Below are 17,903 nucleotides of genomic sequence, written 5' to 3'. Positions count from 1 at the left end.
TCTATAATCTATTATGTATCTACAATATCTTAGTACATTTTTAATAAAATTATTGCTTAAAAAATTTCTATTTTTGCAAAATTTAATCATTTTCCGTTCGACTTTCTTTAATAAAATCTCTATTTATAATCAAGTTGGAGTTGGAAAAAATCCTTTCGTTAAGATTTTTAGTACTGAATCTGATTCATAATTTTATGTGACATAATTACTGTCTCTGAATCATAATTGATTATTCTATAATCTTAAGACAATATAGTTTAAATGGTTTATGTTAGTTGATGTCATTCAACAGGCAGCCAGCGGTATGTTACTCACTTTGGTCCGGGATAGTAGTATGGTGGGGGTCGCTCGTACTCAGTAGGCCCGTGGTAGCGGGGAGGGCCTTCTTCCCAGTGCCTGCAATACACAGTCGGACACCGTCACCCCGCGTCGCGCGTGTCGTGCTCGTGCACTCGTACTGAACGTGCGCATCGCTGGTGCGCGTGCACTCCGAGCAGAGCGTGACTCGTCACAATGCGATCAAAACAAGAATAGTAACGTCTACGACCTTGGCCTTACCCTTCAACTGTTACTTGAAGAGTAAGGATATGCACTATCTATTTAGTTTATATCACTTAGTAAAGAAACTTATTAATGATATCTAAGATTTTTTCTACACGTAGCTTAACTCTTAGATTTTTTTACTTTGATAGCTAACACGCTACAATACAGCGAAAAATTACTCTTACTTTGACTGCATTGTATTATTATAGTGGTTTTGCAATATGTTATAAGAGTGACATAATAGAAAAGTAAAAAGTTCAGAGACATCTGTGGTGACAAATTATTGTGGACAAGATCGAGTATGACAAATGGTGAATAAAATGGCGGATACTCACTTTGGCGCCATATCATTATATCTGCGCGCGTGGTGTGCGTCGAGAGGCGGCGCCAGCGCGGCGGCCTCGGGCCGCGCCGGCCCCGCGCCCCGCGCGCCGCCCCCGCCTCCCTCCCCCTCGCCGCGCCCGCGCACGCGCCCGTCTCGCCCCTCGCGACCCTCGCGCCCGGCCCTCTTCTCTGCCTTGTAGGCGCTGCAACACCCGGCAACACAAACATTTCCACCTGGCAGCGGAACTACGAATACTTGTTTTCTAATTAAATGAAAAAGCCGACTTCTGAACATAAAGTTAATTTGTTAATTCCCATCTTATTTAAAACATGCAGCGCGAAAGTTAATTTTGAAAAAACTTTAACGAAATTTATGAAAATGCATAATATGAGAATAAATGAAGGTTCGAGGATAATTATTATAACTATAGAATAATGCATTGATTGAGTAGTTATAGAGTAGAACCGCAACATAATGCCTACATCATATACAAAAATAAAAAGCTGCAGTAAATGTAGCATTTGTACGATAATTATGCTACCAAGACCGAAACAATAAAATTTTCTAGCAATTTCTAGCGTAGTTATTAATAATGAAGCAATTTAGTCAAATAAATAGGGGTAAATTAAATTATTCAAAAATATCTTTTTTATTCCTTTAACAAGTTATCAACAAAAAAAATAGTTTTATTCAACATCGATAAAATTACCAGACGAGCGCTGCACATCACTACGTGTTACCGTAAAAGCGTTCATAAAAAGGTTATGAACACTGACCGAAATATGGCAACGTCGCAATTAATTGTCAATTTTCTAAAACAACTGAACAATCTTTATAGCTTCTGATTAGTTTTCAGCGTTACTGAACTATTATTTCGCTCTTGAATTCCACGTTGAGCTTTGAACCTTTTTGCATTGCAAAGTTATCTTAATTTGTATCTAAATAAATAATCCTAATTCTAATAACGTTTGAAGCCGGCATCTTTATCTAAATAAAAAAAAAATAAATATACAAATAATATTGTATCCAAACCGTAAAAAGCTGACCAAAAATATAAGTATCTATTGGTCAAAAAAAAAAAAAATAGCGTGCGCACATGCATCCACCAAACCAACCCGTCCAAACAAACCAGTGCCATAACCAAAATATCACTAAAAGTATAATGGCGGAAATTAAAAAAAAAAAAGTTAAATTTATATTTCTATATTAACTGAAACATTCCAAGTGGACGAGCCCGCTTAGACAAATGGCAAAAGAATCCATCGGCAGACATGGTTTCGTTACTGGCTGCATCAGATAAAACAACACACAGCATGTATCTATCTATATATGCGTTTGCTACTTGTCTAAGAGAGGGGGGGGGGGGGGATAATCTTAGAAGACATATATATTGTCTACGAAACGTGGCACGCTAACAACTGGGCAAAACGAGAAATAAGTAGGCGGTGCATTATTGAATAGAGGAAAAATATAAAACATTAATAATAACATACACATAATATATTAAATAAATAAATATATACATAAAATATTATTATATCAAACAATTAACTGTAATAGAAGAGCAAATAACAATCTATGGACTCAAACAGAGTAACGAACAAGACTTTTTTTTTTTTATACAACTTAGAATGGCAAACAAGCTGACGGTCCACCTGATGGAAAGTGGTCGTCTAACAGTCGCCTATAGACATGAGCAGTACCATAGACATAACAGAGTATACTGTTTCGCCCATAATACCCCCCATGCGTTGCCATTCCTGAGGACTCAGGTGTTATTCCTCTGTACCCAAGATGTAAGATTCGCTTTAAAGGGAAAGATTATTAAAATAATTATAAAAAATATACTTCTAATTACAGCGTAAGATTACAAACAACAAATGTGCAAGAAAGAAAAGAAATCAAGATCTACAAACAAAAATAAATGCACCCAGTGTCGCAAGCACACGCAGAGGTAAGTATATAATGTAATTCGTTACCGTCAACAATATGAGCGGTCGGCAGGTTGCAACTCCGTCCTGGTTGACCAATAAGTCAACTTTCGGTCTACAGAGCGTCAACTTTCGGCCAACATTGGACCAACTTTCGGCGTACAATCAGCCAGTTCGCCGACACGAGTCAGAGTAAACTCACTACTATTATATCTCGACACGTTACAAAATACTACTGTATTAATCTTAGTGTTTCATTGAACGACTTTAAGGAGAGACAAAGTAAAAAAAATTACGGTCACCACTAATCCATCAAGTAAACCGTCAACATTTTAACCAATTTTAGCAGTATAAAAAATAGCATGGAATTTATAGAATGTCTTCGGATATACAACGCAATTTTGTTTAATATTAGAAAATAAAACAACTTGATACAAGGTAATGAATATAAATCCGACAAACATCTATAATACAAGCGTTACTTACAAATAGGTATAAACAGCTACCTTACAGTGTAGGTATAAATTTGAAACATCAAGATGTGTATATAACATAGGTACAGTTGACATAACGTGGCAACTCTTAAATACTGTTTACGGACACAAGAATTAATGCTTTGGATATTATCTTAATTGATAATGCAATATGTCGAATATTAAGAAAAACGAACAATATTAGAACACGTATGATGTCAAACACTTTGATAAAAAATAATTATCTATGTATTTAGGTGAATGTAATAATTATTACAAGACTTTTTATAAATGTACAATTATTACAAGTGAATTATTATGACCCAAGGGAGATATTTCATTTTGTATTCAGACATTGTACATAATACCAAAAAATTTTCCGAAACTCTACAATTATAATAAAAATAGAATGAAATATATTTACTAAGTAGTTTATTGGCACAACATTGTTTTCGTTTACTAATTTACGTTTGTTACATCTCGTCACCTACCATTTAAATATGAAAATCATTTAAACATTTAAAATTAGAATATGCTTAGAATAAGCTTTACTTCATACATTTTTAGTTCTGTATATTTAAAAAACAACTTTCAAAATAGTCAATGGATTTTTAATAAAAAAAAAACATGCAGATACATTAAAATGCAGACATGTGACATATTGCTAAACATATCAAATATGATAAGTTAATATTAGTATTAACTAAGTTATTGTAAGTATAGGTTATTAGTATTAAAAACTTATTGTACTAATTTTTAATTATGTATAATTGTATTATGCCTACCTAGCTAACACGATAAGTGTGAGAGATACTGGCAGCACGGGTACATCAATTCACTTCAGTGCAACTACATTGTAGTAGATATACAAATTTAGGAGTATATAGGTAAATGTAAAAAACATTCACAAGTACGTGTACTTATTTATTTTTTATATATGTTCACCTATCTAGCGAAGCGAGCCCCTAAAACATTATACAGGATGTAAGGGACAGGTTGGCCAAAACGAAAACAGCTAATCCAGGTGAACGGTCTGAATCAGATGGCAGATTATTTTTCCACTGGAAATGCACCACAGCCGTATAATTAACGATTCTTAAGTATGAACGCCGCGCAATGTATTTGAAATTTTACGATCCACACGACGCGTGATACCTACAGCGAGCGCTCAGTAGCGCGCTTCTTCGTAGGTAATTTTCGTACGCTTGTGGCGTTGACTTTATGCAGCTGATTCTGCGTGTCGCGGTAGGATTTTAAAACGTGTATTACGTTTCTATTCTTTAGTCTTTCATAGTATTTCACTATAAAATATTATTATTATATTTCATATCATAAATTACATAATTTTAAATGAAAAAGCAGAAAATAAATTTAAAATTTTCCGGAAAGAAATTCTACTGGTTGTCATTTCAGAATAATAGCCTGAACTCACTGTTTCCGTTTTTGCCAACCCATCCCTTGCGCCCTGTATAACATGTTGTAATACTGATATGCTGTCTATTTCCATCACCAATAAGTGTGTAGTGTAGAAAGCCTTGCTTTCTATGGCCCAATATTATGAGCAAACTATCTAATGTTATTTCCTTCATATGAATATAGTTCTTAACTATACGATCTAGTGGCGTATCAAATATCATGAAACTAAATTATTGATATGATAAATACTATATCACTGTTTTAATTATACAAATTATAACATAATTGCCCGTTTCTTGACTTAGTTAAATAAATTAATAAAAAAAATTATCTATATAGAAAAATGTAAAAAAACTACTTTTTACATTTATTATTATAAATTCAGACATTTTTCTCTTCATGAGAGGCGCACTATTTTCTAAATTCACTGCAAATATTGCAGTGTTGTAGTAATATATATAAGTAAATTAATTAACACAAATTTGTAATAATATTATTTAAAAGTTCATATTTAATTAAAAAAATATCAATATCCGACGCCTATATATCATCAAATTTACTAAAATATAATTTTTACAAAATTTATTTAGTGGTTAACATCAAAATTTCGAAATTCTCAAATGGCAACATCACGACAGAAGCACGAGATGTTTATAACTAACGAAATTTATAATCCTACCTACTTGTTATTGCAAAAGTGCAATCATGGACTTTCAACGAGAACAGTAAATGCATATACAAACCACGCTACTGTATTGTACAGTATCAAAACTACTTGAAAAACTCCTCCAAATGATAATCGGTACGCCGTATAAAAGTTCACTACAGTATGATTATATATGTACTTATATTATGAGATCGAACATTGTACAAGCGTTGCATCATAGTATACGGGTTACAAACGTGAACGTTGCGAGTTCGGGACAAACATTGGCCACACACTTTGATCTATAAAGCTCGCGTATAAGTATTAAAAAGTGTCACATTATCGTCCAATCTTTGTTCAGAACGCAAACGTTTGGCGAGGCACAAGCGGTTGTAGATTGTCTTTGGACGTAACTTTGTCGTCGAACCGAGGTAAGAATTGGCCAAGTCTCGCTTAGGTTAGTAAATAGCATGGCAGTCCTTATTATAAACAAGTGAGACATTAGGTACAACTATTTTCTTACAATTTTATTGTCACAAAATGTGATAATAATCTTCAACATAAACTTAGTAATATTTTGGCCAAGTTTTGAAGCCAATGGCTTTTAAACCTAAACGGACTAATGTTTCCAAATGTAATACCAACAAATACAGTAGAATCTCGATTATCCGAAAATGGATTATACGAAATTCGATTATCCGGAAAAAAAAACAGGACGAATCTGATCCTATACAGTTGTTACAACTGAAGCCCATTAGGGTCTTAGCCGCAATGAAAAAATGCGATTTATTACGTCAAAGATTAATAACTAATTATTTCTAAACAAAATTTTAAACAAATATTAAAATTTATTTATTGTTTGATTTGACTTTGACATCGATTAACCGGATTTTCGATTATACGGAATATCATTAAACCGGATTTTCGATTATACGGAATATCATTAAACCGGGTTTTATTTGATTCCGATAATCGAGATTTTCCTGTAACATAATCTACTTGTAAATGTTTCAATAGCTAAATTCATTTTCGAGAAATTACTTTTGCTAACTTATTTCCCGGTCATACCCTACGTCCGTCGCGGCAATACAAGCGAAAGCGGAACTATATTTAACTGTATATTCTATTTATAATATATTGTTTAGTGATATACTTGATATAGTCGGTAGATGTGATGATATAAAACGTAGACTTGCCCTTCGGAGACAAATTTATGCTAAAACATTAGTAAAACAGTATAATTTTATATAAATAGTATATAAAACGCGATAGTTGATATGAATACGTTACGAGAATGGACAGCAGACTCGAGGGATGGTCGCTCTTGGCCATGGAAGACATTTCGCGTTGCACGCCCACACAGAAATGGCTGCTTACTGGAACCAGTTACTTATAAACGGCTGCGCATGCGACGGATATTTTGTACGCAGAGAAAATATCCCTATGAGAAAATAACCTTATATTTAAATAACAAGTGTACGCTGCAGCATTGATCTTAAGGCTTTTAAGACCAAAGTATAATTTATGCCGCGTATCTGTAAGTCCGAGAAGACAAGGCAAATAAAGGGAAACAATGTTCTCGCACAAAATGTCCTTCGTCTGCGAAAGCCTTAATACACTTAAATCTAACATCGAAATTCGAATTATATAAAAAGTTAAATACTAGAACGGTAAAATCACGTAATACTTAGTTTCTTGTCTATGGTAAAATATTAAAGGTGTAAAGACGTAGACTAGAGTCAATCAGAGACAGTCTTTGGTGTAATTTTAACGCATATTTTTTTTCACTAGATACCGTCACGAATCCAGGTTAAACCCTGTCCCTCAAGATTACCTCAACCCCTCCCTGTGAAAAATATAATCATTAGAAAACGACGCATCGTTTTAAAAAAAATTTCATCTCGTTAACGCCGTTTTTGTGTTAAGTTTCTGGAGTGTGATATAGAGATAAAGACGGTAGTTTAGTCCTTCTTATTATAGTCTGTCTAGTGTTCATTTTGGCAAACAACACGTACGCAAAAGACTGTCCCTTACGTGCGTAATATTATATTTTTATTAAACATTCAATACGATTCGTTGAGTAAACAATTGTGTTCCCTCCGTTAATTCGTATATTTAATACAATTATGAATTCCATCAAAATATTAATACACATGTATTTAATACGTCAAAACTATTAAAAATACTAAAGTCGATGGTTTTAAATAACATTCACACCGTGTTAAATACTCTTTAATTATAAAAAAAAAAAATGCAAACGCCTGAGCGTATTTATTTCATTCATTCGTTCGTTCAATAAAACTGTATGAGTATAACAAAATACGTTTCGAACCTCTCTTTCAAAGTGATAATTAAGCTCGAAAGACAGAGACAAAACACTCCAATAACTAATAGGTAAATAGGTTGATAAACAAGTGACCTTCTTTTGAGAATAAAATGTAAAAAGATATAATCATAGACAAAACTGAGCGGCGACGAGCGTGGGGCCGTTTACTCGGACTCGTGTATGCCGGACTCGTTGTCCTCGTCCTTGGCGTCGAGGCGCGTCTTGAGGTCGTCGATGAGCGCGGGCGGCACCAGCTGGCACACCACCTCGGGCCCGTCGCCCGCCAGCAGCAGCCGCGTGCCCGAGCGGCCGCCGCCGGACGCGCCGGACGCGGCGTTGGCGCCGGACACGCCGGACGCGCCGGACGCGCCGGACGCGGGCGAGGCGAGCGGCGCGGTGGGCTGGCGGCCGCGCCACTCCGCGATCTTGCCCTCGATGTCGAGCGTGCTGCGCTTCGAGCCTCTGACGCCGCGGTGCACAACCAAACGTCACATCACTACATCGCGCCCGCACCGCACGCGGCCGACCGTTACACGGTGACAAGTGTGAGCCCTACTCGTTAAAGTAACTCAACCAAAGGAAATGAACGGAAATTAATCCAACAGAAAGTAACAGAGCCCGCTGCGCGTACTCCATGCGGGGTTACGTGCACGTGTTAGCGACCATGCTGCCGCGACCGCATGCTTCTCGTTGCTCTAAAACTAGACACCAATAAAAACCATACCGTCCACCAGCGTAAATAACTATTCTAATTCAAAATTAGAATCAACCAAAGATAAACTATTCATTAGGAGAAAAAAACCGAAACCAAGGAAGCTATTCAACTCATGCATGCAATGTAAACTCAGCTTTACAAATCTGCGCAGTCGCAATCTTTATAGAGCTGAACGTACACTATACAGGGTTAGTAGTAATGAATATACCAAGCCAATATTAGTATTCAAGAAACTGAACAACTTTTCCCAAGGAATATAGTTGAAATATCAAGATACTTTTCAAACACTTAATACAAACAGCGCGATCACGTGATTAATTTAGTATAAACGAATCTATAATTATTTTATAGTCCTTGAGAAACTTATTCGTTTCTATAAATATTATCGCTGGATTTCGGCTCAGTATGCCCATTACGACTAAGCTCATGTAAGAGATGTAAACAGGCAAGGCGCATGCAGCGTAGTAGCTAGGGCGGCTAGGTACCTACTCGTACGTAGGGTGTCCTAAGGGCACTTACTTGGCAAGGGGTACGTTATCGCGGTCCGCGTACGCGTCATACAAATATTCGCTGCAACAGACAACAGACGGTCATCAGCCGCCGCGGCCGCGCCGCTCGCACACACTCCCCGCGTACGTACCGTTACTTTATACGCAGTGAAATATTAATGTATTTACATCCTTTTACAGGAGCTTTCTACCAGTAAAACTGAACGTTTCTCTTAAAGAAATATTCGACAAAAAAGGATCAAAAATTTTGAGCCTCCTATACACAGTGCGTACAGAAGTCAATATGGGAGACGCAAATTTTTTTTATAATTTTTCAAACCCATATTTCTTTGAAAAAAGATTCAATTTTACTGATAGAATACTCCCTAAAAAAGATGCTGATTATTTATATTTCACCGCGTATACTAATAAAGGTATTAAGATATATTTTATAATACACTCGATACTCAGGATATTTCCTGCATCGAAATGCTTTAAATATCGGATTCGGGAGTGTGAAGAGAGCGGCGAGGTAATGAACACAACATAAAAGTAATTGGACTAGATTTTGTAACAAATTCTTGGACTAGCGAGCTGTGGTCGTCACAATGACAATACTCTGGGGGATACAGTACAAGAAAATACACTAGTTTCTGTCTAGGTTTAGAGTAAAGTATAGAATCAATGGGTATTGATAAATGTATAAAAACTAGACATTCTGTTACAATTAAATATATTAGGGGCATATGCATTACAAAGTAGGCAAATATGAAGGACAAAAAGAGGAATTTCTTAAGAGTAATGTATCGATCCTGATGTAACTGACAGCTAAACGAAACGACCTACTTAACAGTAACTTTAATTACAATGATGGATGGAGGTCGATGGTAACATAAAATAATAACAACTGAACAGAAACTGTACAAGTCACTATGTGGTTATTTACAGTAAAATGCAAATAAAATGAAGGGCAATGTACGTTCGAGGTACATCGAACGGTAGGTGTGTGAGGTAGGCCGTCGAGTGGTAGTACCGGAAGCAATGTATGCGCTAGCGATGCATGCCTACCTACCTCCTAGTACTCCGTAGCTATACAAGGTACAACATCGAATGGAACATCGAGCAATGAGGCGCTCGCTCGCTCGAACGCGCACCCTGCACGCGCTCGACAACGTGACGTGAACGTTACAATAATATATATACTATACTATACTCATACTATAAGTGGTTGCGCACTATACGTTCGAGCGAGCGAACGAGTATCGACATCGAAGAGCACACGCGCGCCACCCCGCGGACTGTGCCCTCGCCGCACACGTTTTATTTAGGCAAAATATACATATAATTTTTACTGCAAAATATTTATTAATTTATAATTAAATATTCATTAATATCGAGATTATCTTTATGATCAAACCAACAATTGAACGGGCGAATATTTTAACATTGAATTGAAGATATAAAGAGATTGTATTGACTCTTATAAAGCCTACGTGTAAAAATATATATTCAGCTAGAGTCACAATTGCTAGTTTAAATTTGCGCAGATTTATTCGATTCTATCTGGATCTCTGGTTCTATCTTTGTTCAGATATTCGACATATCCTGCTTTATTGTTTTTACTTAGAAAGATGTTTAATTTTCGCGTTTAAACTATTAACTCGTTATCTATATAAGACGTAGGCTACACGTGATATTCATTAGTTTAAACCTAAAATATCCGGACTACTGTTTAAATGTGCAACTTTTGCCAGTACTGTTTCAATTTGAAAGCGACTAGCCTACGGCGATCATTAGAGATTATATAGATGGAGCCGGGGCGGCGGCGCGGCGTCGTCGATGGCGAGCTGTGAGCTGCGAGCTGCGAGCCGAGCGTTACCGGACGAGGCGTAGGGTCACCGCCACCAGCCGCGCGCCGCGCACATCGGCTCGTACTCGCTACTGCCAACAACACGCCGCGTTACACTACGCGCCCCCGCACGCACAGCTATACATCTCAATAGACGACGCAACTACTTTCAACAATTCTCTATGCACCTTGCAATGTCGAACGACGACAACGATGAACATCGCACAATACTTAGTAATATCCACGGTATCGCACATGTTTTGTCATTTCGGAACGCCCTAAAATATTCTCCGTTTCTGGTAATTTCACTACCTTATCCTGCCCTTCATACCGAAACACGCTTATTTGCTTAGGTGTTTATCCATACAGCAAGCTTGTAACTTTTATATAAAATCCCAGTCTGGGTTCCTTTTTTTTATTTTTGTATTCACTTTGCACACTGATATTTCGCTCTAAATAACCTCGAAATAACATGAATTCCGTCTTAATTTTGTTTCGTATTCGAAAAAATAGACAAGACAATAGCACTGCACGTGATATTTTCAAAAGACTTTGATGCAGAAAGGCTTTGCTGTCATTAATTTAGATTTTTGCAATATCACATTAAAGATAAAAAATAGGACACGCCTAGTGTTTATAAATTAATAATTTTAATAGATCGAACTACTTGCGTCGTCTATTTTCATATATATCTATGCGCGCTGCCCACTGCCAGCAGCGCAGTTCTTCTGGGTTGGGTCAAATCATATAACATACTGCGGACGTTTTGTCATGGAGCGCCAGGCTCTTTAGTTTACCTAAGTAATGAGGATGAGTGAGCCAACTAAAACATGAAAACTGAACACAGAAAATTAAACTCTCATCGCTCGCTGAGATCTAACCGTACTTTTGTCCCACGTTTAAAATCTTTTAAATCTATCTAATATTTATTAATGTAATAAAAAATAAAGATTAAAAAAAATACTTGATTACAAATTACGTTTTATTCATTTCATCAAGTATAGAGACCGTACCGATTGGTTGTTTTTTTTTTTAACTTTTCGAATAATACAATATTATATGGCATCGACTCTATCACTTTCATAACATTTTGTACCTTTAAATCAATAATTTTACATTAATGTAATAAGGGATTTTAAATCATTTTAAATTTACTTGTTACATTAATCATTTACTTATCAAAGCATATATACACAATGCCCTGGTTCGCAGAGCAATGAATCACTCGTCTCCTCGTTTATACTTTCATCAATAATAGTTTCCGACAATGTAGTGCCGTTAGATGGCGCAGCGCTAGCTCTTCGTACCAGACCCCATCGCTCGTGTTCACAAATACTGAACCCATACGAATATGTATCGGCTACCGTTTGAGCCAGGGGATCAAAAGTTTCACGTCCCACTCTCTAGATGCAGTAGAGGGCCAGGTCAGTTCTGGTGCATTCTGAGTTAATCTGTATGCAAGGGGCAAACCCATACAGAGGCAGCGGGATGAGTGTGCGCAACAAACCCAAATCAGACACATCGACAAACTCATACAGTACAAACTGAATGTTAACACAGCTCCCAACAAAAAAGAAAACTGAACAATCCAAGTTAAACGAAAATAAATTTAAAAATAATAAAAAAAAAGAGTTTGCAGTCTTATGATTTTCTTATTATTTTAATCGATCGACTTATAGTTGATAAACATCAAAATGTATCGTGCCTTCTCTGATACGTATGCTCTGGTTTCGATCTTGCGAGCATTCAAAATAATAAGGTTCAAAATCAACTGCAAACAATCAGTGATGATAATGGTATGTGAATGAGTCTTAACCTATTGCGTGTAGCGTGCGCGTGCGCCCGTAGTCAGTGCGTCGCGCACGCATTCGCTGTATGCAGCCCTAAATATGTAATCATAATAACTCAGCCTGTATTATAAATGTAAAAGATTATAATGATATATTCATCTCTTTAAATCGAAATAGGTTAACAGGTTTGGATGGAATTTAATATAGTGGAACTTGCATTACTTATTATTTCCTAGGCAAAAAAATAGGATATTTTTTATCTGCCACAGGTTGCAACTAGTATATTATATGTAAAAATATTTATTTTTCAAAATGTACAATTTATTGGGTTACACGTTAAAAATTAAGGGCATCGATGTAATCTGAACTGTGTCAATCGAACGATACAATCAAGTTTACATAATTTAAAAAATGCAGTTTATTTGAATTTAAAAAATAGATTTTTTTTCTTGAAAACACCATGGAGTGTATACGATAAATCAGACCTTAATTTAGGGATGCATACAGTGCATTTACAAAGTAACATTATATCAAAGTGCCATATAAAAATAATTGAAGCTGAAATTATAAGGTGCGCGTGCGTTCACATAATGATTGACAGCAGTCCATCAGTTCAATCATTTTTGTATGACAACACTTGTGTGGAGTGGGATTCGCTTTGTATTTTTGTGTGTTTGTTCACTAAAATGTACTTTGAAGGAAAGGTGTAGTGGGTATTTAATATTACAATACTTATATTTAGGCAGTTTTAAATTCTTATGTAAAATAATGACTCCAGTTAGAATCCTTTTGTGTCCAGTATAATATAAATATATTAAATTGAATTAATTAATAATTGTACTAAGAAGTGTTTACCACTAATTCATAAATTAGGCCGAGGATATCCACCCATATCCATAGACAAAAGTTTCACACTTTTTAAAATTTACAAATGAAATAACTGGACATTTATCCACAGATAAACAAAAATTACGTAATAATTGTTATTGGTACCGAGTTACGTAATGAGTATAAATACTTCTAGTGTTGCGCGTAGTGTGAGTGTGTGTGTGTGGGTGTGAGTGTGTAAGGCGGGGGGAGTGGTCGCGCCGGTAGTGTACAAAGGGCGGTACTCACGCCTCGACCAGCGGCCCGGGGTACGGGTCCACGTGCAGGTAGAGCCGCGCCAGCCGCTGCGCCACAACCAGCAGCGGCACCACCATCACCACGCACCACGCCAGAGACATCCAGTAGCCGTTCTGAAATGCCGTGCCACCGTCCATGTTAACAGCGGCATGTATACGTAAACCGATGTTGCTGAATGTTCGTGTAATTTGCACGCAAATTTTTTACTCTTTCAGAGTTTAAAAAAATCTGTCTTAATTTTTTTATTTGTTTTATTGAAATTACTCAGTGCTTTGATATAAGCTTTTACATCCTATTTAGAGGTAAAAACGTGCGATTTATGTGAGAAATTAGTAAAATAAAAGACATTTTTAGGAGGCACGAAAGCTTCGATTTAGTAATGATTTTGAATATAAAAGTAGTTCGATCCGAATAAAAGATGATATGTAAAGAAGGGGAATGAGATATGATGGTTGATAGTAATTCGCGTGATAGACAGAAGATATACTGCGCCGACTTTGAATAAATGCAAAAAGACAAGAGAATAATGAAACTAGAAATGATTTTTAAATAGACTTGTTTATAAGGTCTTCTAAATATAAAAAATAAAGCTATGAATAGTGAGCATGTGTGTGTGTGCGTGTGCGTGTGTGTGCGTGTGTGTGTGCGTGTGTGTGTGTGTGTGTGTGTGTGTGTTTGTGTGTATGTGCGTGCGTGTGTATGTGTGTGTGCGCGCGTGTGTGTGCGTGTGCGTGTGTGTGTGTGTACGTGTATGTGTGCGTGTGCGTGTGCGTGTGCGTGTGCGCGTGCGCGTGTGCGCGCGGTACGCACGGTGGGCATGAGTATGTTGCGGCAGGCGGCGTCGCGCGTGGCGTTGAAGGCGGCGGAGAGCGGGCCGCAGCGGCCCAGGCGCTCGTCGGCGGCGTGCTGCACGCGCGCCAGGTACCCGTCCAGCATCGCGCCCACCATCTCCGCGAACTCGCGCGTCATCTGCCGCCACACGCCGCACTCAAAAACATTACTCCGGCTCCTCGAAACGACCACTCTAACCATCGCCGATACCGACGTTAACACCACACTTAGCCAATCTACACGAACTGTCCGCTAAGTACAGTGTACTGTATGAAAAAACATGCAGTACGAGGTTGCCGATCTTCCATCGTTCAAACACCTAACACTCTAAGAGCTCTGTCGTCGTAGTAACCGACTTTCGACGCAATGTGTCCAGAAGTAATAAATTATACAATTTAATAATCTGATGCATCTGCCATGGGTTAATCGGCTACCAAAAATAATCATAATATGAAGCTAACTAGATTTAAATATTTAGTAGAACTCACTTAACAAGTTATTGACTTTGAAGATTAAATTAACTTCTAAAAATATGTATCACACACACATATGATTACTACACAGAGGGAGACTTTGTACAAAAGTCGATTGCTTGGGTACCTCTGTCCTATTCGTGTTTCGGTTTGAAGGGTGGGATATGGTGTGAAATTACAGGGTACAGAGAAATAACACCTGAGTCCTCAGGAATGGCAACGCATGGGGGGTATCATGGGCGAAACAGTATACTCTGTTATGTCCATGGTACTGCTCATGTCTATAGGCCACGGTTACCACTTTCCATCAGGTGGGCCGTCAGCTTGTTTCCCATTCTAAATTGTATAAAAGAAAAAACACAGTCACGCACGCACACATGCACGCACACAATCTTATTATCATACCTATTCTTACAAAATCATGACAAATCTTTCAAAGCGTTCCTTACTTTCTATTAATTTTTACAAAATTCACATCTCCCCTCTTAAGGGAAGGAGATAGCAAAATAACTATTAATTTTTATTTATTATCTAACTAATTAATCTACATTTTAACATTTCCAGACATATTCATTCGATTAAAAAACAACACATTTTCTTACATTTTGCATTAGATCAGGCCCCTGCGTGTTGAGATACAGCTCGGCTTGTGTCGTCTCGTATATCAGGTACGAGATGGCGTCCTTGAGCGACGTGTGATTGAACCGGAGCTCGTCGCGTAGTTTCATAGCTGTCGTCTGTAATTTGAAAAAGAAATTAATTTGTTTTATTTATAATATCATATGTAAAATAATGATATTCAATTAATGTAACTGTTGGTAAAGTGGTAATTATAAGTGGTAATTTATTTATTTCAGAGGAGTTTCGCCAGTAATTGCCACGCTTGGCAGGCGGGTTCGCAACCGCAGTTAGGCTTTTACATATACTTTTAGAGGGACGCTGCTGCCCATCCCTCTACCATATGCTCTCTTAGTCGCCTCTTATGACACCCACGGGAAAGGAAGGGGTGGTCCATTCTAAGCCGGGACCTACACGGCGAGTAACTGGTAATCGTTGACAAGAAATCAACGAGAAAATTTACTTTATAATAACGTTGCATGAAGTCTCATCAATTGTTGTATGAGTATGAGATGGCTTAAAGTCTTAGAATTTGTAGTACACTGTTAATGTTTAAATCTATAAATGAGGCGTTTGTATGAATGGTGTATATGAATAATGAAATATATGTAAGTATAAAGGATTGTGTGGGCGGTGGGTGTACGTAACGGGTGCGTGTGGAGAGTCTAGTGTGTGTAGTACTTATATTCATCACGAGCGGTTATTATATTATATATTGTTTCGATATTATATATTGGATAAACGATATCTAAAGTACCTGTTATTGGGTCAATATATGTATATATTTGGGTCGATATTACCCATGGTGTGTCTGGGTGGTGCGTGAGTGTGCGTGTGTGTGTGTGCGCGCGCGTGTGTGTGCGTGTGCGCGAGTGTGCGTGTCCATGTGCGTATGTGCATGTGTGCGTGTGCGTGTGTGCGTGCGTGTGCGCGAGAGTGTGTGTCTGTGTGCGCGCGTGTGTGTGTGCGTGTGCGCGAGAGTGTGCGTGTGTGTGCGTGTATGTGCGTGCGCGTGTGCGGGCGGTGCGTGTGTGTGCGGACATTGCATGTGTATGCGGGCGGTGCGTGTCCGTGCGGGCGGTGCGTGTGCGTGTGCGTGTGCGTGTGCGTGTGCGTGTGCGTGTGAGGCCTCACGTTGAGCGCGGCGGTGTAGTTGAGCATGGGCAGCACGATGTCGTGGTGCAGGTCGGCCAGGTCGGCGGCGGCGGCGGCCAGCTCGCGCGTCACGTTGCCGTAGCCGGCGCGCTCGGACACGGCGCGCGCCGTGCCGCTCAGCTGCTCGGCCAGCGCGTCCAGCGCCAGCGACGTCATGTTCGTCTCCAGCTGCACCACAGCGCGATACGTCACTACGCTATCACCACTACTACTTCGACACTTCGACCACTATCGTAACTTTCATATTTTGTATAATTACGAACATTTAATTAAAATTTAATCTAGGTTTCAATATTTCATTAAATTTTCGATATATTTGGAATGAAATACTGTCAGTATTCGTTATCTCGTAATACGTTCATCTCATTGGAAAATAGTTTTTTTTTTACAAATATTGACTATACGACTGTTTCATTTATTTTTATTGCTAAGCAAATCAATCTAACTTTATTAGTTACAAAAATGTAATATGCCAGATTTAGAGATACAGAAATGTCATGGATGAAACAGAACATTCTACCATAATGGTGTTTTTTAAATGTAAAAAAGGCGACACTTACCGCTTTCCATTGACAAACCGTCAACTCTTTTGTCATACTAAATTACCAGAAGTGTATAACAAAAACAGCTATTCTCCAAAATTGCAACCAGGGCGACTGCTGCGGCAGCAACGGCGGCAGCAGCACTCAGCAGCAGGCACTCACCGCGTCGAGGATGCGGTCGAAGTCGAAGTCGGAGAGGCCGGTGTCGGCCAGCTGGCGCAGCTTGCGCTTGGCGCTGTCCCGCAGGATGGTGACGGGCGCGCGCGCCGCCGGGTACTGCGGCCGCAGCGCCGCCACGCGCCGCGCCACCTCCTGCATGGCGTGCGCCCGCCACGCGCTCATGTTCACCGCGCGGTGCAGCTGCAGCGTCTGCAACGCCGCCGCGCACGTCAAACCTCGCCTGCCTCGCTACGTCGCCCACTCCCACCCCTTTCAGAACCCCCCCGCCCGTCGACCACCAGAGAACACGTATTGCATCGTCACCCCGTACATTTATTACATTCCCAAATGTAATTGATGAGCGGAGTGACAATCCAGTTTACAGTTATCGAATACAATCAAAAGTGATATGAATTTGAAATGTTTCAAAAATATACACAAACACACGCGCGCACGCACACGCACATACACACGCGCGCGCGCGCGCACTTGCACACA

The 17,903-nt window shown here is 38.7% G+C and overlaps 1 protein-coding gene across 3 annotated transcripts in view; it reads right to left on the bottom strand.

The window, feature by feature from the left end:
* LOC113515712 (prominin-like protein) overlaps positions 1–17,903 on the bottom strand; it is a 94,373-nt gene that overhangs the window by 4,170 nt on the left and 72,300 nt on the right. For 2 of the 3 annotated variants that reach the window (XM_052894518.1, XM_052894520.1), the window contains 8 exons: positions 17,409–17,615; positions 16,684–16,872; positions 15,534–15,668; positions 14,438–14,596; positions 13,619–13,740; positions 8,895–8,945; positions 879–1,070; positions 316–396 (listed from right to left, as the gene is read on the bottom strand). In XM_052894518.1, coding sequence (XP_052750478.1) covers positions 316–396; positions 879–1,070; positions 8,895–8,945; positions 13,619–13,740; positions 14,438–14,596; positions 15,534–15,668; positions 16,684–16,872; positions 17,409–17,615 — 1,136 coding nt within the window. The remainder of the gene's footprint in view (positions 1–315; positions 397–878; positions 1,071–8,894; positions 8,946–13,618; positions 13,741–14,437; positions 14,597–15,533; positions 15,669–16,683; positions 16,873–17,408; positions 17,616–17,903) is intronic. The other variant, XM_052894529.1, reaches the window with a different exon arrangement.

The sequence above is a fragment of the Galleria mellonella genome, unplaced genomic scaffold, assembly GCF_026898425.1.
Source record: "Galleria mellonella isolate WM207_F2 unplaced genomic scaffold, CSIRO_AGI_GalMel_v1 utg116, whole genome shotgun sequence".
NCBI lineage: Eukaryota > Metazoa > Arthropoda > Insecta > Lepidoptera > Pyralidae > Galleria > Galleria mellonella.
Note: the sequence above shows the minus strand (reverse complement) of the source record. Positions and strands in the feature narration are given on the sequence as shown.